Raw genomic sequence first — 23,134 nt, forward strand, 5'->3', positions numbered from 1 at the left:
GGGGTGAGAGGGGTCTGCCTCAATCTTACCTGCACACCTGAGTCGTGGAGTCTCCAGGACCTGTACACTCAATATAATGACTTAGTATCTCAATATAATTGTCAGGGTTCAAGTCTGTCTGTTTCCTCTCCCTTGTGTGCCTGTATGTTCTCTCTTTGTGTGTCAGTAGGAGCTGGGCGTGGCCTTGCTGACTTCATTCTCAGAACAAGCCTGTACACCTGCTGCTCATCAGCTAATCAAGCCACCTACACTCCGCTCCGTATAAAAGCCGGGTTGAGACAGTCATTCCTCGCCAGTTCGTCCGTTCACCACATGTGGTATTCGACCAGGCTGCTCTTTGAAAGATTTTTAAAAACGTTTTGACCGTTTATTTGTCGTGCTGACTCTGTGTTTTTGTGCTTAGATCCACCTTCTCCTGCCGTCTCCACCGTCTCCGCGCCCAGCTCCTGTCCTCTGCCCTGCTCAACTTCAGCCTCTCAGTCTGGAACAAATTACCTTTTGTCAACCTGCATTTTCCAGTGTGTTTGCTGTTTGTACGTGGGTCCAACTTTTTGGTTACATTATAACAATAATAACTTAAATTGAGAAACATTATTTTGAGAAAGTAAGTCAATACTAAGTCATTACTTTGAGATACTAAGGCAAAATATTGAGAAAGTATCTCAATGTAATGACTTACCTTTCACAGGCTTCCATACACAGCAGACACATCTGAAAGGGTGATCTGACACATTTAAATTTGTGGCCTAAATGTGCCGAGTGTATTCCAGTCTACAGGTAAGTGTCATTGCAGGTTCCTCTATTTTGGAAAGGTGATTAATCCTAAATCCTAGCAGTGTGTACTCCCATGCATTCATCAGTGTCACCCCTCAGCTCTGTTTGTTTCGTCTGAGCGGTTGTTAGGTTACGCTGCCTGACAGCTCAGCTCTTCACAGGGAATGTTAAGTGAAGGTCTGCAGCTCCCGGGAGGCCTGCTCTGCACATTCTTGGCACCAAGATAGTCGAGGAGCTGACATACGCCGGCCTTTTAAATAGAGTTAGGAATAAAAATACATTAATGTCAAAATAAAGATTGTTTCTCTACATGGTGAAGGACACAAATAAACAGAAATGGAAATACCCTCTCTGTACCTGCTGATGTTGGTTTAAAAAAAATGATGACAAAACAGCTCCCTAGTAGTGAAGACAAACCCTCTCTATCGCCCCCTGCTGACTGGCTGCAGTATAGCTCATAAAGCCCGCCTCCTCCATGTTAACAGATGGGACATGAGTCAAACTATAAAATCAAAATACACGTTTCTCACACATGGTTTCTGTCATTATAGTTAGTTCTTATCATGCTGATTTATGTCCAAGTGTTCATTTTTCTCACAAGTTTACTTTTAATTAGTTATTTGATGCTATAAAAAGGGGGGTGTGGCCTCATGATTGACAGCTCTGTTGACAAATGGGGCTCCTGCAGCGTTCTGTTCCTGAGTAGCAGAGTAGAGGAGGAACGGCGAGAGGAGGCATAACTAACACTAACACTACAGTCATTGAACTTTCCATCAGCGTGAGGAGGTGGAGACGCCTCGTCCATCTTCATACACAGTCTGTGGTTCCTCTGCTTTTCCTCCCACATTACAGAACTTCTTCAAATGCTATCTGAGCACCAGGTAGTACATACTGTTCCTGTGTATTTGGTTTGATGCTTTTTACTGAAATGTTACACTGCAGTATAAAATATGTGTTTAAGTCAAATTTATTTAATTGAAAACAAGTTGAGCAGACTTGCGGCTTTTTGCAATTTGCAGTTAAAGACAGTTCAGTTCAGGACGCTCATCAGTGTTTTAACTGCTGCTACATGTTGTTAAAGTGACCTGAAACATTCAAAAGGTTAAAGTGTTTTTTAACACAGATCTGCTGATGTTGTACCAACTTATCTCATCAAGCACTTCCTGTTCAGTTCTCAGTAAAAGCAAACACGACGAACCGACAGACCTCGGAGCACTAAAATATCATCTCATCCCTGTTTTTTCACATAATGGACATCCAGAGTTACATTCTGGAGGACGAGGAGTTTATCTAAAGATATTGATCAATCTTTGAAACAATAACAAGTATACATGACAGAGTAATGACAGAATAGGTACTGCACGCTCTAAAAATATGCTGAAAGCGTAACACGGCAAACTGAAGCCCAACAAGCAACAACAGACGGCATGTTGAGCTGAATGTATCATTCCTAAGTAATAAGTCACTGAGTCTGCAGCAGGAGATAAAAATAACATGTTAGTCACTTAAAGACATGCTTCACAACCTGTCTCTGGTCTCTGGTCTTGTCCAGAGAACCATCGAGCAGGGCTCTGAGGCTGAACATGATCCTTTTCTTTATCCATTCCTGCTCACGGAGGTTTGTTTCTGCTTGCTATCCACAACAAGCAGCATCGCTTCCTGAGTTCACAAACAACGAGGCAGGCGGAGGGTCATAATAATAGAAGGCACGTGCGTTAATCCCGCGTCAAAATAAATAGTGGCGTTAAAGTCGAGGTAAAATGTCATTTTAATCCTTTTAGATCACATCCCCGGTAATATTGTGCATCTGTTTGACAATATAGGCCAAAAAAAATACAGAAAATCCATTTCTTCGTATTCTTATATCAAAATCGGATCATTTTTTCTGCCTGTAAAAAAAAAATATCCCGTGTGCTAGAACCGACCAATTTCAACCAATTAAACTGCAACATTTAGCCGCAGAGCACCAAGAACGCTCGGTCAGTTAGCTAGCTACTGCGCCTGCACGTCCCGTTTCACTCGCAAATACGTCACGATACGGAAGCTAGATACTCTCGAGATGCCGTTTCAGCTCCACTTTAAAGGGAATGTGCAGCCCTAGAAAAAATCAATCAGACTATGGTAAATAACAGGCCCGCAGATGAGAAAGCATGTCAATATTTCCAAAAAACAATGTTGCACAGTTGTTGCAAGTGTGCCATTGGTAAAGCTCCTGTGTGCCAAAGGTGGCAGGCGTGCCTCAGGTTGCCGACCCCTGCTTTAGACAAACATCTTCTTTAATGCCCATTAAGAATTAAGCTGAGAGGATTTACATGTATCCTTTGGCTATTTCCTCACCCAGCACGGTCCTTCTTGGACACAACCCCCCCACTCTTCTGTCCACAATGCCTGGAATCCCCAAACCTGTGTTTTAGCTTTCTTTGCAAGGGGGCACGCCATCCTTCAGCCCACTCTGATAGTACGATGTTTTTATCCGGCTGCATAAGTCAGTGCCCCAGTTGGGCCGCCCCAGTCATAAAAGTGTGGACACGCCCCTGTTAGTTTAACGGTGGAGAACAAAATGTGTTTTAAGTCGAACCCTTTTCTTTGGAAACAACATGAGCAGACCTGCAGCTTCTTATTGTTCAGCAGCAGTTAAACAGTTCAGTCAGGACGCTCATCAGTGTTTTAACTGCTGCTACATGTTGTTAAAGTGACTCAAAACATTCAAATGGTTTAAGTGCTCTGCTGATGTCGTAACTACTTATCTCACTTAATAAACACTTCCTGTTCAGTTCTCAGAAACAACCAACAGACCTCTGACCTCTAAAATATCATCTTCTCCCTGTTCTTTCACATGATGGACATCCAGAGTTACAAGTTGGAGGACGAGGAGTTTGACTCGTCACTTGTTTGTTTATATAAGCCGTCAAACGTCACCATGAATCCTGTTTTCTACTGAACTCTATCTAATGGAAAAAAAGTGCATGACTGCAAACATCAATCTTAACTGTCAATCTTCACGCAATCAACTTCCTCAGCCCTCTTCTTCTTCTTTTTCTTCTTCTGCTTCTTCTAAGGAAGTGAAAGACATGGTTGTCACAAATGCAATGTGGGACTGGACACAGTGTGAACCTCAGACTAATTTTGGGCATTAATATATAAAGTTTGCTCGTCACTGTTTTAGATTGGCTCAGAAATATACACCTAAAACAGAGGGTTTTTTGGATATCTATAAGAAACTCCGAGATATGATCAAGCTAACCACAGGATGTAGGTGCAGCATCTTTAAAAAAGGAGTGCTGTAGGAGCTGAGACAGACGTGAGCGTGACAACAGAAGAGGACAGAACCACGATGTCTGAGCTCAAATGGATTCAAACTTCTGTATTTATTTTAGCGCTGCTTCAGTTTCCAGGTAAGAAAACATTCATCACATGTATTAATGAAACAATGCAAATAATAACTTTACCCATGTAACTTAAAATCCACATTTTTATTTAATTGTGAAAGAAAAATTAGTTTAGTTATCTCTTGCAAACTAAAGCATGAGAAATAATTGTCACACTACAAACATAACAGACATTTGATCCTTTCAGTTTGATTACTTTTCTCTTTTTACTCAACAGCAGCAGCTGAAACAAAAACTCTGTTCCGCACTGCCACAGCTGGAGATGAGGTCATTTTGCCCTGTGAAAACGTGACAAAAGATCACGAGAACTGCAGAAGAACAACTTGGCGCTTCAGTTATTCAGTCACAAATTCAGCACAAGTGTTGTTTGAAAGTGGAAAGATTGACAGTGGAGCTAAATCAGACAGACTGCGTGTTACAGCGGACTGTTCTCTGGTCATAAAGAAGGTCACATGGAGGGATCATGGTCATTACGTCTGCAGACAAATCAACAAATCTGGACGACAAGAAGGCGAAGACACTCGCGTTGATCTGTTTGTTCAAAAGAGTGAGTATTTACATCTTAATGTTTCAACTCTCACTGACTTGTTTGAACAATTAATTGAAATTTATGATGAAATTATTTGTTAATTTATTGATCTGGATTTAAAAATCACATCACAACACAAGTTTAGTTCTGAACTGTTTAAGTTGTGTTCACTTGCTTTACCGCTGCTTCCACCAACACCTGCTCAATCAATAACAGACGGGAGCTTCAAAGAATTAACCAATCCAGCGTCTGCTGTCAATGTCGCCTCAACAGAACATCATGGTGGTGAGTCAACATCTTTATACTTCCGTTTTTTGTAAATTGGGGGCTGCGGGGGCTGCGGGGGCTGCGGACTGTGGTGCAGTGGTTAGCCTTGTCACCTCACAGTTAGAAGGTTCCTGGTTCAAATCCCAGTATGGACATAGAGGGCCTTTCTGTGTGGAGTTTACATGTTCTCCCCGTGCATGTGCGGGTTTCCTCGGGGTGCTGCAGTCCGAAGACAAGCTCGTTAGGTGACTCTAAATTGTCTTTACATGCGAGTGTGAGCATGAAAGGTTGCGCTTGACACTCTTAGCCCGAGCTAGTTGAACCCGTTGCCTTAAACCGTTTCAGTTTTTACACACAGTAAAACTAATGACTATTAGTTATAGAAACAAAGAACCTTAATTAGATGCAGCGACAAAACAAGCTTACATTAGTAGTGTTTTCCCGCAAATCATTAACTAAATGAAACATTATTAAACACTACGTAAAATCATTAGTTAATATTAGTGATGTCTTTTCTTGTGATTTATTTAATTATGATCTGAGAAATCAAGGATCTCTCAATGCACATTCTGTTTGTTACTAGCGGATCCTGACCGCTCCAATATGGCGGCCACGCTGACACATAGTGGCGACATACAGCAGCAGCCAATGTGGTGTCTATGTTTCTATATCTATGCTCTGCACTGCCCTAGGACCACAGTCATTGGCTAAGACCTGTTGCTAGGCGGAAGTACGATTGAGCCCCTCCCCTTCCCTACAGAAACTTAACATGTTAAGTTATCTGTGCTTAACATGATAATTAAAGTGTACATTTGAGCTGAATAGTAACTACCTAACTAATTTACTTTAGTAATGACAGTGTTTGTTTGTTTTTTACAAAACATAAAAGAATAATTAAAGTCAACTCAAAAGTTTAATTATAAATCAAATCTGGGTTTACAGTCAGCCCTGTGATTGACTGGCGATCAGTCCAGGGTGTAACCCCGTCTCTCGCCCAATAACAGCTGGGATAGGCTCCAGCCCCCACCCCCGCGACCCTTAGCGGTATAGATAATGGATGGATGGATGTTTCTCTTAAATTGTCACTACGCAAACACATGCAGGATTACAGCATTCTGCTTCGTGTTGTTTGGTGTTTTCTGCTTCCTGTTGTTTAGTTAATAAAGCTGCCACACAGCTGCCTGTGAAAATTCTGCATTTCTGAAATAATAAAGAATATGTTTAAAAGTTTTAAGTTTTAACACCACACTAAATAAAGACTGTAAAGTCTTAAAGCAGACTGTAAACAATGCAGTGCATAAAGGGGAAGTCTTTGCTGGAAGTCCTTTATCTCTAACCGCTGCCTCTGACAGCCCTTATCAGACGACAGCCGACGGGTTCCCAGATTTATTTTTATTTTAGCCCTAAACACAAATTACAGCTGATTTTAATGTCTTTATTTTAGGAGGATTTAGCTCATAAAATTGAAAATTGAGCTGATGATGGTGCTGAACCACTTTAATCCATCCAACATGTTGAGATGTTTCAGTCTTGATCAAAGAGGTCGACAATGATTGACATATTTTTGTGCTCCTGATTTCTTGCGGATGACTTTCCTCTCCGTCATTTCTGTTCCACAGTTCACAGAGATTGTTCTGTTCTGGACATCATCATGTTGGTTCTGCGTGTGGCTGAACTCCTCCTCATTACTGTGGTGACTGTTCTTCTCTTCAGAGCTCGAGGTGAGAAAATCAAAGCTTTCTTATCGTGCTGTGTAACACTGCCTAACGCTGATGTTAGCCAGGAAGTGGTTGAATGCTAACTGTTTTCTAAGGGGAAAATATGGTCCCTCTGGTTTTCACTAAGCCTCTCCATTGTGTCTTTACTTAGTGATCAATCTGTACGCAGTGAAATGATCAGATTCCCTTTTAAATGTTCAAACCTGGAAGACAGCAGAGTGATATTATGACTATATAATTTGTTACTTCCATTTTAACTTGTGTGTTTCTGTTTTTCACAGGCACATCATGATGGAGATGACGCCACAGTGAACTATGAACATGATGGCAAACCGTCAGACTTCACTGATCAACAACCTCCATGCTAACATCAACTCTCCAGACAGGCCACTGCTTTAAACATTTACAGCATTACTGCTCATAAAAAACATAAATACTGATTTCATTCTGAGGTTTTAAAGGAGAGGATTCTGTTAATGTACTCATGTAAAATATAAAGTTGATATTGTAAGTTTAATGAGCCTGCTAAGATCGTTTTGTCTTTCACTTCACCACGAGGAAAAATAAACTGCCTTTTAACTTGTGATAAACTTACAATGAGCTCTTTTATCACACTGTTTGCAGAGTAACTCATTTGAATTAACTTTCATTTGTACCCCAATCCGGGGACAAGCCGGCATTACTGCGGTGGCGTCTCCCTACAACATCTGTGCGTTTGAATGCAAGCTGTTCAAAGAAGCAAACAATTTTCTGTGTTTACCGCTACTTTCTGCGTAACTTAACTTCTTACAACGATGTAAAGGACGTTGGAGAGAACCTGTGGAGTCCTCGGCTGTTCTGACAGTCGAGACAAACTTTTTCTTGCATTTTGTCAACAACACATTCAAACTGTGCCCCTCCTCCTGGGCTCTTCGTCACCAGAAGCTCACTCTCACTCTCTCGTGCGAGGACACGCCCACCCCGCCGAGCTAACAACGCCGGTTACCTTTGCGCTAGCATGCTAGCCGCCAGTTAGCTTGTCCGACCCGGTTTGAGGCACCTACCTGTCCAACAGAAAGAAGGCCAACCCTGCATCGCTCTTTCGCCATGTTCGCCGGTCTGAATGGGGCCCAGTTGCTAATTTGAACCACTCCCACGCTCACCTATACGCTGTGATTGGCTCAGGGAACCACGACAGCGCCCCTCCTGAAAAGGACCAAGATATTCTTCAGAAGTTAATTGAGAATATTATAATTATTCTATTATTACTACAGTAATTTTGGCCCCCTCAGAATGACCTGTAGGTGCATTTTGTTGTTCGTCAGGTGATTAATGAAATGATCGCGTGTATAACGTTCCTCTACTAGCTACTAAACTTTATGCAAATTAATATGTGATGACGTCACCAATATGCAAATAGGCATATGACGTCTGGCGACTTCTAGAGACTTCTGGAGCTAGTCCTAGCTACTTTGGCGGATGGTTTCTTTTTCTTTTTTGGGCATTTTTATACCTTTTAATTTAGAGAGAGGACAGTGGATGGTGGCAGAGATGGGGGAGGAGAGAGTGGGGATGACACGCGGCAGGGGGCAGAGGGCGGGAGTTGAACCTGGGGCCGCTGCATAGAAGACAATATCCTCTGTAGATTTAACCACTGAGCTAAACCGGCGCCCCGGTGGATGGTTTCTTCATCATGTTATCAGGCTGTTGTTGTAACTGATGTCTAATATGTAAAATCTAAATAATGTAAAGATCACCTGATTAAGGTACCTTCATTAGTAATGAGAGTGTGTCTTTAATCCGACTAACTATGCTACCGTCACAGTGGGCAGGCAGCAGCGGACACGGAGTGGCCACCGCGGTGATGGCGGCTCCACAAGATGGCAGCACGCACAAATCGGTTGCCGCATTAGATTATTGTGTTTTGCTTAAATGCTTTTCAGTCTTCTCTTCATTATATCTGATCACAGTGTTATCTACCACTTCACTCTAAAGTGTGTTTTATGAATCATTCATGTACTAACAGTGTTAATATTCTTAAGTTTGAACATCCCGCCTTTACTGTTGGTGTTATAACCTCCCTCCTCTAGTAGTACATCCTCCCTCTGCTGGTTAGATACTGTTACGGACTAGGCAAGTCTAGAGTTGAGTGTGTGACCTAGCCCTAACCTGGAGCGTGCAACAAAGAGGAGAAGAGGAAACGGGGGAGACGCTGGACGTGGGTTTCAACTGAGTGGAGAAACAACTACTTGGTCAGCTCACCTCCAAGTCTATTAGCAGCTCCTAGCGGAAGCCTCCCCAGCACTGGTCCTCGGGAGCGTCGTGCTCGTCTCCAAACGTTTACGTTAGTTCCGTTTCTTGTGATTGCTGGTTGGATCCCCAAAAGAAAAAAGAAGTAACAATGCTGGTCTTCATCCAACTTCATGAGTGGGAGGTGAGTAGCTGCCGTCGTCCCGTAGACTGCCTCAACTCAATAGTTGGTGTCTCACGTGTGGACTCTCTTTTACATCTGAGCCTGAGACTTCAGGACATCACCATGACGTCCTATCAATACAGCATTACCAACCACCTCATTGTTTCTCAATGAAAACCAGTCCAAAGTAAGGAGAAGGAAAGACGGAACTGATCACTCCTAACAATACGTCACAAAGAACTGATGAACAATAGCAGCAGGTAAAGTCAGTGAAGTCAAAACATCAATGTTTTGAATGTTTTCTAAAGTGACCTAAAACCTTCAAAGGGTTAAAGTGGTTTCATCAGAGCTCTGCTGATGTTGTACCCACATTCTCACAGAAACACTTCCTGTTCAGTTCTCAGAAACAACCAACAGACCTCTGACCACTAAAATATCATCTTGGACACTTTCCTCAGTCCTCTTCTTCTGTCTTCAGAACAGGAGTGTTTTTCTTGCTGTTTACAGGAAATGACATACTATCCACAGGAAGTCTCTAAAATAGCACCACTGCAGGAACTCAGACAGTTGGAGCATGACAACAGAAGAAAAAAGTCTCATGATGTCTGAGTTCCAATGGATCCAAACTTCTGTATTTCTTATAGCGCTGCTTCAGTTTCCAGGTAAGAATAGATTTATCACATTTATAAATTTATTTCTAATTACAAAAAACATTTGCATCAATTTTGTTGAAGGTACTTTGTTATTTACAATAAAGCTAAGACAACTAAAGGACTGTCCTGTTTTTACCACTTTGAGTTCAACTTTTAGAGATAACTGTTTTCAATACAGGTACAAATCATACAATTTAGTAATGCTAAGCTAAGCAGGTTGTATCATGATTTCCTGCTGCTCACTGTGATGAAATTATCAAGATACATTATACATACATTATGTGATTAGTTTGTAGCAGTCACGTTGGAACTATTTTCTGGGAGGGGCTGCTGTGTTAAATGCATCGCTCTGGTGCACTTTGAGAGCAAAATGAAGAGCCTAAACTGTACTCACTCTCGCTATCCGATCAACTGTATGCACACACTGTCACGCACGTCTCACACTCGACAAGTCGATGGAGGTGTTAGGTAATAATGAGTGGGACAGAACATGATAAATGCCTGTAAGCGCTGAAAACAAATATATATATATATATATGTTTGACTTCCTCGAATGCATCAGATCGATCCGACCTCCGTTCAACAGATAAGCATTTTAAAAGTTTTCTCCTCCTCTTGAGGACAGACCTGACAAAGCTTGAATTTTTACTTCTTACAAATCTGCATCATGATGTTGAAATGTCGTCAAAGGTAAGACCCGTTAATAACAAGTACATCACAAGAAAACGGTTTCTCTTTCTGTAACAATGCAGCACGCTGAAAAGGAAATCTTGACGGGAAGTCGATTATCACTCGCCTGGCACGTTCGCCCCAGAGGCTATGGCTGCTTCTCATGTCTCTTAAATTGCTTCCTTCACTTGCGTCTGAGTCCTTCCCACCAGAGATGCATGGAGAGACACGAGGAGAGAGGAGACGAGGTTTTATCTGATGACTGTACATATAGATGGACGACACGTCTCCATCTGCTCTCATTGTACGAAAGTGATGCCAAAATAGCCCCTGTGATAGTCGCTGCCATCTTGCGATGGTGACGTCATTTGGAGCCAGAGTCTGCACAGTAGAGATCGGCAGGTGGCGCCACCGTAGCCGCTTCCGCTCACCAAAACACACACTTAACTTACTGAAAAAACAGCAAGGATCCCGCCATCGACGTGTTTAAGAGCAGAACAGCTTCTCTGTGTTGGTCTGAGGTTAATGTTCACAGGTATGGAAACTTCAATGACTGTAGTGATTGTTTTAGTTATGTTTCTACTCGCGGATCGTCCTCTACAGATCTGCAGCAGGAACCGTATTTGTCAACAGAGCCGTCAATCATCATTTTAACAGCATCAAATAACTAATTAAAATAAACTTGTCCGAAAAATGTTGATATTTGCGCTTATGGAAAGTTCAATGCCTGTAGTTTGTCAACAGAGCCGTCAATCATCATTTTTACAGCATCAAATAACTAATTAAAAGTAAACTTGTCAGAAAAATGAACACTTGGACATAAATCAGCATGATAAGAACTAACTATAATGACAGAAACCATGTTTGAGAAAAATGTATTTGACGTGTATTTTGATTTTATAGTTTGACTCATGTTCCATCTGTTAACATGGAGGAGGCGGGCTTTATGACCTGTACTGCAGCCAGTCAGCAGTTTGTGTCCTTTCACAATAAAAGAGCATTTTTATCAAAACAGGAAATGAAGCCACATAGGCAAGGCAACATAAAAACATCATAAAGCTAAAACTTAACTGGTTACTTACCTCCTCTTTTAGAGAGTCTGAGTGAACGTGGATCTGAAATCAAAGTTTATCCGTCTTCTTTGATTGTGTATCAATTAATGTATGAAGTAGTGAATTCATGTTACTAAGTTAAATATAAAAAACAAGATACTTGATCATTTCTGAATTATGAGCAATACGATATAATGATACATTAAAATTAAGGATTCATTATAAGTTTATAATTTGTACCCTTATTGTGGAGAGTTAAGTAATAATTGTCACACTAACTACAAACATAAAACATTTTCTCATTTTGGTTAATTTTTCGTCATTTTCTCAACAGCTTCAGCTCAAATACAACCTCTCTACTTCGCTGTCAGAGGTGGAGATGATGTCACTTTGCCGTGTGAACATGTGATCGACGGTCGGCAGAACTGTGACAGTATCTTATGGCTCTTTAGTGACTGGAGAAACACAGCAGCAGTAGAGCTGGTTGAACAAGGACAGATTGGTGAAAACGCTGGAGCTAAATCAAACAGACTGAGTGTTACATCGGACTGTTCTCTGGTGATGAAGAAGGTCAAACAGGAGGATGTTGGTGGTTACTTCTGCAGACAACACGGCAGAGACACTCAGATTTATCTCTCTGTTGTTACCAGTGAGTACTTACGTCCTCCTTTTTTCAGCTCCAACTGTATTAACACTATACTGAAACAAAAGTGATGACATTCATTTTCCTCTTGTTGTCTCTCTCACAATACGCTTATCTCACCAGTTACTGAGCAGAAGGACACTCATAATGTGAAACTCCACTGCACTGTGAGGACACCTGGAGACTGTACATACACAGTGAAGTGGCTGTTTGAGGGTAGAGACGTGGATGAACACAACCAAAATGTACAAACATCACAGTCTGACTCTCACTGCTACGCCTACATCCTGAATCCTGATATTCGAGCATCAAGTTATAACGTATTGAAGTGTGAAGTGAAGGACCGTTTTAATGGAAAAATGAAGAGTTTTGCCTTCAACTCTCAATCTACAGGTGAGAACATGAGCTCAACACAATGCAATTTTAGAAAACACATTCAGACATTTTGAGGTTTGGAGTTCCGTATTTTGACCGTCCCCATGTTGGTTTTCTGGAGCCAGACGTGACCATATATGGACAAGTGGGTGGAGCTAGAGAGGAGCAAGAAGTTGGCCTAGTTATCAAAGCTGTGCCTGTGGCTAATTCTTAACCTGGTGAATAAGCTAGTTAACCATTGTGTTTCCCACTGAATAAGATTCTGCTTGTGGTGGTAAGTGACCGGAGTTGTGTATTTATTAGACTTAAGCTAATAGAGCTTACAAGCATAGTAAACTCTCTCACGTCTCCAGGGGAACTAACCAGGTAACTGAAAATGTTTGTTGAAAAGAGTGAGTATTTACATCTTAATGTTTCAACTCTCACTGACTTGTTTGAACAATTAACTGAAAGTTTATGATGAAACTATTTGTTAGTTTATTGATCTGGATTTAAAAATCACATCACAACACAAGTTTAGTTCTGAACTGTTTAAGTTGTGTTCACTTGCTTTACCGCTGCTTCCACCAACACCTGCTCAATCAATAACAGACGGGAGCTTCAAAGAATTAACCAATCCAGCGTCTGCTGTCAATGTCCCCTCAACAGAACATCATGGTGGTGAGGCAACATCTTTATACTTCCGTTTTTTGTAAATTGGGGGCTGTGGGGGCTGCGGACTGTGGTGCAGTGGTTAGCCATGTCACCTCACAGTTAGAAGGTTCCTGGTTTGAATCCCAGTATGGACATAGAGGGCCTTTCTGTGTGGAGTTTACATGTTCTCCCCGTGCATGTGCGGGTTTCCTCTGGGTCACGGGTGTGGCATATCAAGATGCTGATTAGACAGCATGATTATTGCACAGGTGTGCCTTAGGCTGGCCACAATAAAAGGCCACTCTAAAATGTGCAGTTTTACTGTATCTAAGGAGAAGTGCTCACTAACACAGATTTAGACAAATTTGTGAACAATATTTGAGAGAAATAGGCCTTTTAGAAAAAGTCTTAGATCTTTGAGTTCAGCTCATGAAAAATGGGAAAAACAAAAGTGTTGCGTTTATATTTTTGTTCAGTGTATATGAGGGCAGTTTACCCAGAATGACCTTGTACACAGAAATATATAAATGAAGATTTCTACGTAGATGGAGTGACGGCCAGTCTACTAGATCATAAAGCATACAGTGATGAGTGCGAGAGACTCTACATTTATTTAAATTAAAATCTTTGACATTATTACTTTAATGTAACGCAAAATGCAAATAATAAATTCATATAATTAAAGGTGCTTCATAATTTAACAAAAAAAAGAAAAAGGTTTGTATCTCCTCCTGGAAATAAAGTCTGAGAAATAATTGCCACACTACAAACATAACAGACATTTGATCATTTCAGTTTGATTGTTTTAATTTTCTCTCATTTTCTCAACAGCAGCAGCTGAAACAAAAACTCTGCTCCTCGCTGTCAGAGTCGGAGGTGAAGTCACTTTGCTCTGTGAGAATGAGACAAAAGATCACGAGAACTGTACAAGCACTCGCTGGCTCTTCAGTCGTTCAGAAAGAACTGGAGCACAAGTGATGTTTGAAAGTGGAACTATTTACGGAGACCCTGGAGCTAGCTCAGGCAGACTGAGTGTTACAGAGAACTGTTCTCTGGTCATACAGAAGGTCACAGACGAGGATGCAGGTCGTTACACCTGTGGACAGAACAAATCTGGAGAACATAGTGGAGTTGATCTGTCTGTAGTTTCCAGTGAGTATTTATATCATGTTTCATCTCAGACTGTGTTTTAAGACATAAACTGAATCATTACATTTATTAGGATTACAGAGACGTAATATTTACTCTTGTTGTCCCTCTCTCACGATATCTCCATCTTCACCAGTGACTGAACAGAAGTACGCTGATAATGTGACATTAAGGTGCTCTGTGTCGACGTATGAACCATTTAGTCCCAGAGTGAAGTGGCTGTATGACAGTAAAGAAGTGGATCGTCAAGATACTACAGAATCTCAGTCCACCTCCACTGCCTCTGTGACCTTTGAGAAGTTAAATAACATGTACATATCAAGATATAACTCAGTGCAGTGTGAGGTGACTGTCAATAACAAAGTGCAGCTGTTTCCCTTCAGACTTCCCTCAGGTGAGAAACCAGGTGGGAATATTTTCCGTTTTAAATCACAGAAGAAATGTCTAAAAAAATCTACCTCAAATATTTGTCTTTGTTATGGATTTGGAGTATGAATATAAGATGACAACACAAGTTTAGAACTGAACTGTTTGTTGGGTTGTTGTCGTCTATTTTAGATAAGGACACAACAACGACAACAATGAAAGCCCCACCAGCAACAACTGAACTAACAACTGAGAGCAGCCGAACAGCAGGTAATGACAGATTCTGAAATGAAACATCTGAATCTCTTCTTCTAAACCTTTTTTCTCTCTGTGCTGACTGTTGGAAATGTACACAAATAATTATTAATAAAAGTCACTATGAGGAAGTGACATACTAACCACAGGAAGTAGATCTTCAAGATACTACAGAATCTCAGTCCACTTCCACTGCCTCTGTGACCTTTGAGAAGTTAAATAACATGTACATATCAAGATATGACTCAGTGCAGTGTGAGGTGACTCTCAATAACAAAGTGCAGCTGTTTCCCTTCAGACTTCCCTCAGGTGAGAAACCAGGTGGGAATGTTTTCCGTTTTAAATCACAGAAGAAATGTCTAAAAAAATCTACCTCAAATATTTGTCTTTGTTATGGATTTGGAGTATGAATATAAGATGACAACACAAGTTTAGAACTGAACAGTTTGTTGAGTTGTGGTCGTCTGTTTCAGGTGAACACACAAAGTCAACGATGAAACCCCCACCAGCAACAAGGACTGAAGTGATGAGCACAACTGAGAGCAGCCGAACAGCAGGTAATGACAGCGTCTGAAATACAACATAACTTTAGAGGAAAGAGGAAACTAACCTTTTCAGAGAATTAAAGATTTTTATCATTCGGTCAGAAAACTAACAAGAAAGCAGATCTTTTAACTGTTCACAGAAAATCACCAAATAAATATTTGATATGTTTTCATTGTGTTTGCAGCCTGGTGGAGGTTCATCGCTGTGTCTGTGGGTTTATCAGCGCTCATAATAACTGTTGTGACAGTGAACATATGGACACAAACTAAAGGTGAGAACATTCACAGGTGAAACTTATGAACAAAAAGTTTTTCTCAGCCTGTTGTTTCTCTGCAGGAGCTCAAATCGACTCTTTCTCTCGTCTTTTCAGGGAGAAAAACACGGAGGGATGAAAACATGGTGAGTGTTTAAAACAAAGTAATGACATGTTTGTATGATTTTACTCAGCAAACCAGTGTGTGTGACATTGAGCTGTAGTCGCAGCACAGCTGGTTTTAGGAGGCTGATGGATAAAGCTTCACAGCAGTCTGACCTTTGTGTCACACATGCACGGATATATTTTTTGGACTCTGCAGAAAAATACGTCTGAGAGATGAAATGTACAAGTTTGAGGTTGTTTTGGACAGAAGAGAGCGCAGAATAAATATAATGTGATGTAATATGTAAACAAGTCAAAGTATTTCTCACATCCTCGTGCTAACATTTGGAGAGTTGACGTCTGAGCCCAAATGAAACCCCAAAGAGTTTAATTTGGATCCCAATTCTTTATTTCTTTTACTTTGCTCAACAGGTAATCTTATGTCTATTTTTATCTACTGTCAGCTGTGTGTGTGTGTGTTTCAGAGTGTTGCTTTGATTGTGTTGTGTTGTGTTTCACAGGTGGGTGATGATCATGATGGTGATGATACAGTGAACTATGAAAACATCAGACCCTCTGCAGAGAACTGACCAACGCGTCTGCCTCGGTCAGCCTCCACCCATCAACAACAGAGCTCATAATGTTTAACATCAGCAGGTTAAGACTTTAAACTCACATTATTTCAGCCTGATGTATTTTCCTTCATCATTTGTAAAAACTTTTCTGCAGTCAGTTCAGAAAACAGCAGCTTGATTTAAAACCTCAATTTACAGGAAAAAGCTTTTAACTCTGATTTCACTTCCTGAAATTTGCTTCCAAAATCGTTTCGTCCCGACTTTAAGAAGAACTTGTCGATGTTGAAGGTGAAGCAGCTCGATGGTAGTTTCATGTCTCTGCTTCACAAGTAGCTCATTTACATTAACCAGCATATAGCATTTTGTGTTACATATTTGTTGTGTTTATTTAGACTAAAGACAAGTGAATTTCTCTCTTTGTGTTTCTCGCTCGAGTGTGACTGCAGGATCGTCTTCCAGATACGTCCTAAAACCAAATAATGTGTCAGAGCTCAAAACATGAACGCACACAGCTCCGTGAATTTTCCTTCTGCAGGAACTTTGTCTGGATTAACTTTAGAGGCACTTTCAGATACTTGAGGTGAACCAGAGCCCAGTTTGATGACCTGTGGACCTCTGTCCCTGGTGAAGGGCAGTTTCATAATAGTGTCAGTATCAATAAATCATCTCTGTATATAGCCAGGCCCACTCAGTGACTTTGTATGTGATCATGCTGAGCAACAAATGCCTTTAGTCGGTGCACACCATCAGGAGTCCAACACGTGTTTGGCTTCTGTGCTTGCTGAGTTTTAGAGTCTCTCACAGTTTTGTGTTTATTATGTGTGATAATTCAATAATCTGTAAATAAAGAACTTTTTATTATCCTACACTGTTTTATTATTACTCCATGTACTATCGTTATAATGGAAGGTGGATATTCTTGATGGATTACTGAACACAGGGGCCCAAAGGGTCAAAGGCCTCTGATTGAAATGACTCCATCTAGAAATTACAAAGACACAAAACTGCTATAAAAATTGTGTCTTTCAGTTTGTGTGTTTGGCTTTTATCTCAGGAGCTGGGAGGTCTTTTACATGTCTCTGTCCAGGAGTCACATCTCATACTATGAATGTCTTTCCTGCACAAGAACTAAATCCTCCCTCCTCTGGTTCACAGCCAGTAGTAAACCTTCACTCTGTTGTGTTTAACAGTGTGCAGACAGAAATGCACCTTAAATGACCAAAAATTGCACAGCGCATGCTCATGCACATGCATAGCGTTGCTGCATTTCAGTGCATCGGTGGAGAACTAACTGTGTTTTCAGTCAAACCCTTTTCTTTGGAAACAACATGAGCAGACCTGCAGCTTCTTATTGTTCAGCAGGACTTAAAGACAGTTCAGTCAGGACGCTCATCAGTTTCATCAGAGCTCTGCTGATGTTGTAGCCACATTCTCACCTCAACACTTCCTGTTCATTTTGCAGAAACAACCAACAGACCTCTGACCTCTAAAATATCATCTCAGACAAACATTTGTGTCTTCATTGGATATAGTTTCAACCTCAGTCTTTTAGTTGTTGTCTAATTCTCAGAGCAGACTCAAAAGGGGAAATGCTACAGGCTACAGGCTTCTATTAACATGGTAACATTACTATTTGCTAAAAATGTACACCTTTCTTATCGTGTTGTTTAACACTTCCCAACGCTGATGTTAGATAGGAAGTGGTTGAATGCTAACGTTAGCTGTTTTCTAAGGGGAGCCGACAAGTTATCAAATGTTTTACTTGACAAATGGCGCCATGTTTCTCTGGGTTTTCACTTTGCCTCTCTAGTGTCTCTTTAGTTACTGATCAATCAGTTCACAATGAAGTGACCGCGATTCATCAGATTCCCTTTCAACCTGGAAGTTTGAACACCACTTCATTCTAAAGTGTTTTTTAAATCCTTTACGTACAAATAGAGTCATAATAAAAGTGAACTCTCTGAACTCTGAATGTCCCTCCTTTGCTGTTGGTGTACCCTCCCTCCTCTAGCAGTAAATCCTCCCTCTGCTATGTCGAACAGCTGCTGGGCTCACAATGATCCACATGGAGCTGAACACAGAATAGACCTCATCTCTTTTACGTCTCCCTTTAGAAATAAGTAGCACACATACTCACCATATTCTCAGGTTGGCCATTTTCTTCTGGCATCAGGCTGAGGATGAGAAACTGTTGTAAACCGTTTGATATCGTTCTGCAGGAGCGTTTTTTAATATGCCAGCAGTATTAAGGTGATACACTAAAGCAGCTCGATTGCTGCTGATCTGTCAGCTGCCTTTGACACAGTGAACCACCAAATCCTCCTCTCCACTCTCTCTGAGCTCTCTGAGGATCTGCCCTGAACTGGTTCATGTCCAATCTCTCAGGGAGATCTTGTAGAGTATCTTGGCAAGGAGGAAGTTTCCAAACCCCACAGCTTACCCACAGGGGTGCCTCAAGGGTCTGTGCTCGGTCCCCTTCTCTTTTCAAAATATACTGCTTCACTTGCTGCTACATGAAATTGTAGGGTTGTAATTGTAACACTTTATTAGTTCTTAGTAAGAAACAGCGCCCCCTACCTCCCCTACCTGTACACTACAACAGAAAGAAATGCTAAAAGGCCACTTTCTCTGTTCTCTGATCCCTCTTAAACTTTGCTACGATGACCCTCAGAGCCTCTGCGGGCGGGTCCAGTGAGCTTTGGTCCTACTTGGATAACTCCTCCAGACGCCAAACACCAGTCTGATGTTTCTACACCTGTGTTCCTGACAGAGCCACAGTCAGGACCCACCTGGGGCCTCGCCAATTTTGTCTTTAGTTTCCACAAACGCTGCAAATGGGTTAGCTCACTATATGGGTAGATTTATCTCACAAGGGACCCAGCCTGTACCCATGGTTGCTCTTTAAATGGTGTGTCCATTCTAACCAATGTATATGCCCATGCTCAGCTGAAACCCACCTATCCAGGTGAAGCAAATGTAAGCCCCGCTTAGATGTCTTTCTGTGAACTATGACCTGCCGAGAGAGAGAGAGAGTGCTACTGAAAACGGCAGAGAGGGAGAGAGACGGACACTCTGCTCCTCTGCGTTTCCTCCCACATACAGAACTTCTTCAAAAGCTACCTGAGCCACCAGGTGAATCAAACACCCTTTTTGTGTATTGGGGTTGAAGCACTTTTTTAGACTAGTGTTTGGTCAGGGGGAGGATCTCCCTTCACTGTAGCAATACTACACTGTTGAACAGAGGACCACAAAGTGTGTATTTAAGTCTGCAGCTTCTTACTGTTTATCAGAAGTTAAACACAGTTCAGTCAGGTCGCTCATCAGTGATTTAACTGCTGCTACATGTTGTTAAAGTGACCCGAAACATTCAAAGGGTTAAAGTGGTTTTTAGCTCTGCTGATGTTGTAGCCACATTCTCACAGAAACACTTCCTGTTCAGTTCTCTGAAACAACCAACAGACCTCAGACCACTAAAATATCATCTTCTCCCTGTTCTTTCACATGATGGACATCCAGAGTTACATTCTGCAGGACGAGGAGTTTGACTCGTCACTTGTTTGTTCATATTAGCCGTCAAACGTCACCATGAATCCTGTTTTTGAATGAACTCTATGTAATGGAAAAAAGTGCATGACTGCAAACATCAATCTTAACTGTCAATCTTCACGCAATCAACTTCCTCAGCCCTCTTCTTCTTCTTTTTCTTCTTCTGCTTCTTCTAAGGAAGTGAAAGACATGGTTGTCACAAATGCAATGTGGGACTGGACACAGTGTGAACCTCAGACTAATTTTGGGCATTAATATATAAAGTTTGCTCGTCACTGTTTTAGATTGGCTCAGAAATATACACCTAAAACAGAGGGGTTTTTTGGATATCTATAAGAAACTCCGAGATATGATCAAGCTAACCACAGGATGTAGGTGCAGCATCTTTAAAAAAGGAGTGCTGTAGGAGCTGAGACAGACGTGAGCGTGACAACAGAAGAGGACAGAACCACGATGTCTGAGCTCAAATGGATTCAAACTTCTGTATTTATTTTAGCGCTGCTTCAGTTTCCAGGTAAGAAAACATTCATCACATGTATTAATGAAACAATGCAAATAATAACTTTACCCATGTAACTTAAAATCCACATTTTTATTTAATTGTGAAAGAAAAATTAGTTTAGTGATCTCTTGCAAACTAAAGCGTGAGAAATAATTGTCACACTACAAACATAACAGACATTTGATCCTTTCAGTTTGATTACTTTTCTCTTTTTACTCAACAGCAGCAGCTGAAACAAAAACTCTGTTCCGCACTGCCACAGCTGGAGATGAGGTCATTTTGCCCTGTGAAAACGTGACAAAAGATCACGAGAACTGCAGAAGAACAACTTGGCGCTTCAGTTATTCAGTCACAAATTCAGCACAAGTGTTGTTTGAAAGTGGAAAGATTGACAGTGGAGCTAAATCAGACAGACTGCGTGTTACAGCGGACTGTTCTCTGGTCATAAAGAAGGTCACATGGAGGGATCATGGTCATTACGTCTGCAGACAAATCAACAAATCTGGACGACAAGAAGGCGAAGACACTCGCGTTGATCTGTTTGTTCAAAAGAGTGAGTATTTACATCTTAATGTTTCAACTCTCACTGACTTGTTTGAACAATTAATTGAAATTTATGATGAAATTATTTGTTAATTTATTGATCTGGATTTAAAAATCACATCACAACACAAGTTTAGTTCTGAACTGTTTAAGTTGTGTTCACTTGCTTTACCACTGCTTCCACCAACACCTGCTCAATCAATAACAGACGGGAGCTTCAAAGAATTAACCAATCCAGCGTCTGCTGTCAATGTCGCCTCAACAGAACATCATGGTGGTGAGTCAACATCTTTATACTTCCGTTTTTTGTAAATTGGGGGCTGCGGGGGCTGCGGACTGTGGTGCAGTGGTTAGCCATGTCACCTCACAGTTAGAAGGTTCCTGGTTCAAATCCCAGTATGGACATAGAGGGCCTTTCTGTGTGGAGTTTACATGTTCTCCCCGTGCATGTGCGGGTTTCCTCGGGGTGCTGCAGTCCGAAGACAAGCTCGTTAGGTGACTCTAAATTGTCTTTACATGCGAGTGTGAGCATGAAAGGTTGCGCTTGACACTCTTAGCCCGAGCTAGTTGAACCCGTTGCCTTAAACCGTTTCAGTTTTTACACACAGTAAAACTAATGACTATTAGTTATAGAAACAAAGAACCTTAATTAGATGCAGCGACAAAACAAGCTTACATTAGTAGTGTTTTCCCGCAAATCATTAACTAAATGAAACATTATTAAACACTACGTAAAATCATTAGTTAATATTAGTGATGTCTTTTCTTGTGATTTATTTAATTATGATCTGAGAAATCAAGGATCTCTCAATGCACATTCTGTTTGTTACTAGCGGATCCTGACCGCTCCAATATGGCGGCCACGCTGACACATAGTGGCGACATACAGCAGCAGCCAATGTGGTGTCTATGTTTCTATATCTATGCTCTGCACTGCCCTAGGACCACAGTCATTGGCTAAGACCTGTTGCTAGGCGGAAGTACGATTGAGCCCCTACCCTTCCCTACAGAAACTTAACATGTTAAGTTATCTGTGCTTAACATGATAATTAAAGTGTACATTTGAGCTGAATAGTAACTACCTAACTAATTTACTTTAGTAATGACAGTGTTTGTTTGTTTTTTACAAAACATAAAAGAATAATTAAAGTCAACTCAAAAGTTTAATTATAAATCAAATCTGGGTTTACAGTCAGCCCTGTGATTGACTGGCGATCAGTCCAGGGTGTAACCCTGTCTCTCGCCCAATGACAGCTGGGATAGGCTCCAGCCCCCACCCCCGCGACCCTTAGCGGTATAGATAATGGATGGATGGATGTTTCTCTTAAATTGTCACTACGCAAACACATGCAGGATTACAGCATTCTGCTTCGTGTTGTTTGGTGTTTTCTGCTTCCTGTTGTTTAGTTAATAAAGCTGCCACACAGCTGCCTGTGAAAATTCTGCATTTCTGAAATAATAAAGAATATGTTTAAAAGTTTTAAGTTTTAACACCACACTAAATAAAGACTGTAAAGTCTTAAAGCAGACTGTAAACAATGCAGTGCATAAAGGGGAAGTCTTTGCTGGAAGTCCTTTATCTCTAACCGCTGCCTCTGACAGCCCTTATCAGACGACAGCCGACGGGTTCCCAGATTTATTTTTATTTTAGCCCTAAACACAAATTACAGCTGATTTTAATGTCTTTATTTTAGGAGGATTTAGCTCATAAAATTGAAAATTGAGCTGATGATGGTGCTGAACCACTTTAATCCATCCAACATGTTGAGATGTTTCAGTCTTGATCAAAGAGGTCGACAATGATTGACATATTTTTTGTGCTCCTGATTTCTTGCTGTTGACTTTCCTCTCCGTCATTTCTGTTCCACAGTTCACAGAGATTGTTCTGTTCTGGACATCATCATGTTGGTTCTGCGTGTGGCTGAACTCCTCCTCATTACTGTGGTGACTGTTCTTCTCTTCAGAGCTCGAGGTGAGAAAATCAAAGCTTTCTTATCGTGCTGTGTAACACTGCCTAACGCTGATGTTAGCCAGGAAGTGGTTGAATGCTAACTGTTTTCTAAGGGGAAAATATGGTCCCTCTGGTTTTCACTAAGCCTCTCCATTGTGTCTTTACTTAGTGATCAATCTGTACGCAGTGAAATGATCAGATTCCCTTTTAAATGTTCAAACCTGGAAGACAGCAGAGTGATATTATGAC

General features: G+C 41.1%; 1 protein-coding gene across 1 annotated transcript; it reads left to right on the top strand.

The window, feature by feature from the left end:
* The first annotated feature begins 12,370 nt into the window (after nt 1-12,370).
* LOC138611993 (uncharacterized) lies at nt 12,371-14,850 on the top strand. The gene is made up of 5 exons (XM_069685280.1): nt 12,371-12,479; nt 13,053-13,121; nt 13,926-14,246; nt 14,380-14,637; nt 14,807-14,850. Exons 1-5 carry the CDS (start codon nt 12,446-12,448, stop codon nt 14,848-14,850), a joined length of 726 nt encoding a protein of 241 aa, XP_069541381.1. The 5' UTR covers nt 12,371-12,445.
* The last annotated feature ends 8,284 nt before the right edge of the window (nt 14,851-23,134 follow it).

This window comes from Semicossyphus pulcher, unplaced genomic scaffold (assembly GCF_022749685.1).
Source record: "Semicossyphus pulcher isolate SPU_LCO1_2020_fin unplaced genomic scaffold, fSemPul1.0.p SCAF_11, whole genome shotgun sequence".
Lineage (NCBI taxonomy): Eukaryota > Metazoa > Chordata > Actinopteri > Labriformes > Labridae > Semicossyphus > Semicossyphus pulcher.

Coding starts and splice junctions, on each gene's coding strand:
- LOC138611993 (XM_069685280.1), top strand. CDS start 12,446: ATGAAGAGTTTTGCCTTCAACTCTCAATCTACAG. Junction 12,480..13,052: donor CTTCAACTCTCAATCTACAG/GTGAGAACATGA, acceptor AATCAATAACAG/ACGGGAGCTTCAAAGAATTA. Junction 14,638..14,806: donor TCCCTTCAGACTTCCCTCAG/GTGAGAAACCAG, acceptor ATTTTAGATAAG/GACACAACAACGACAACAAT.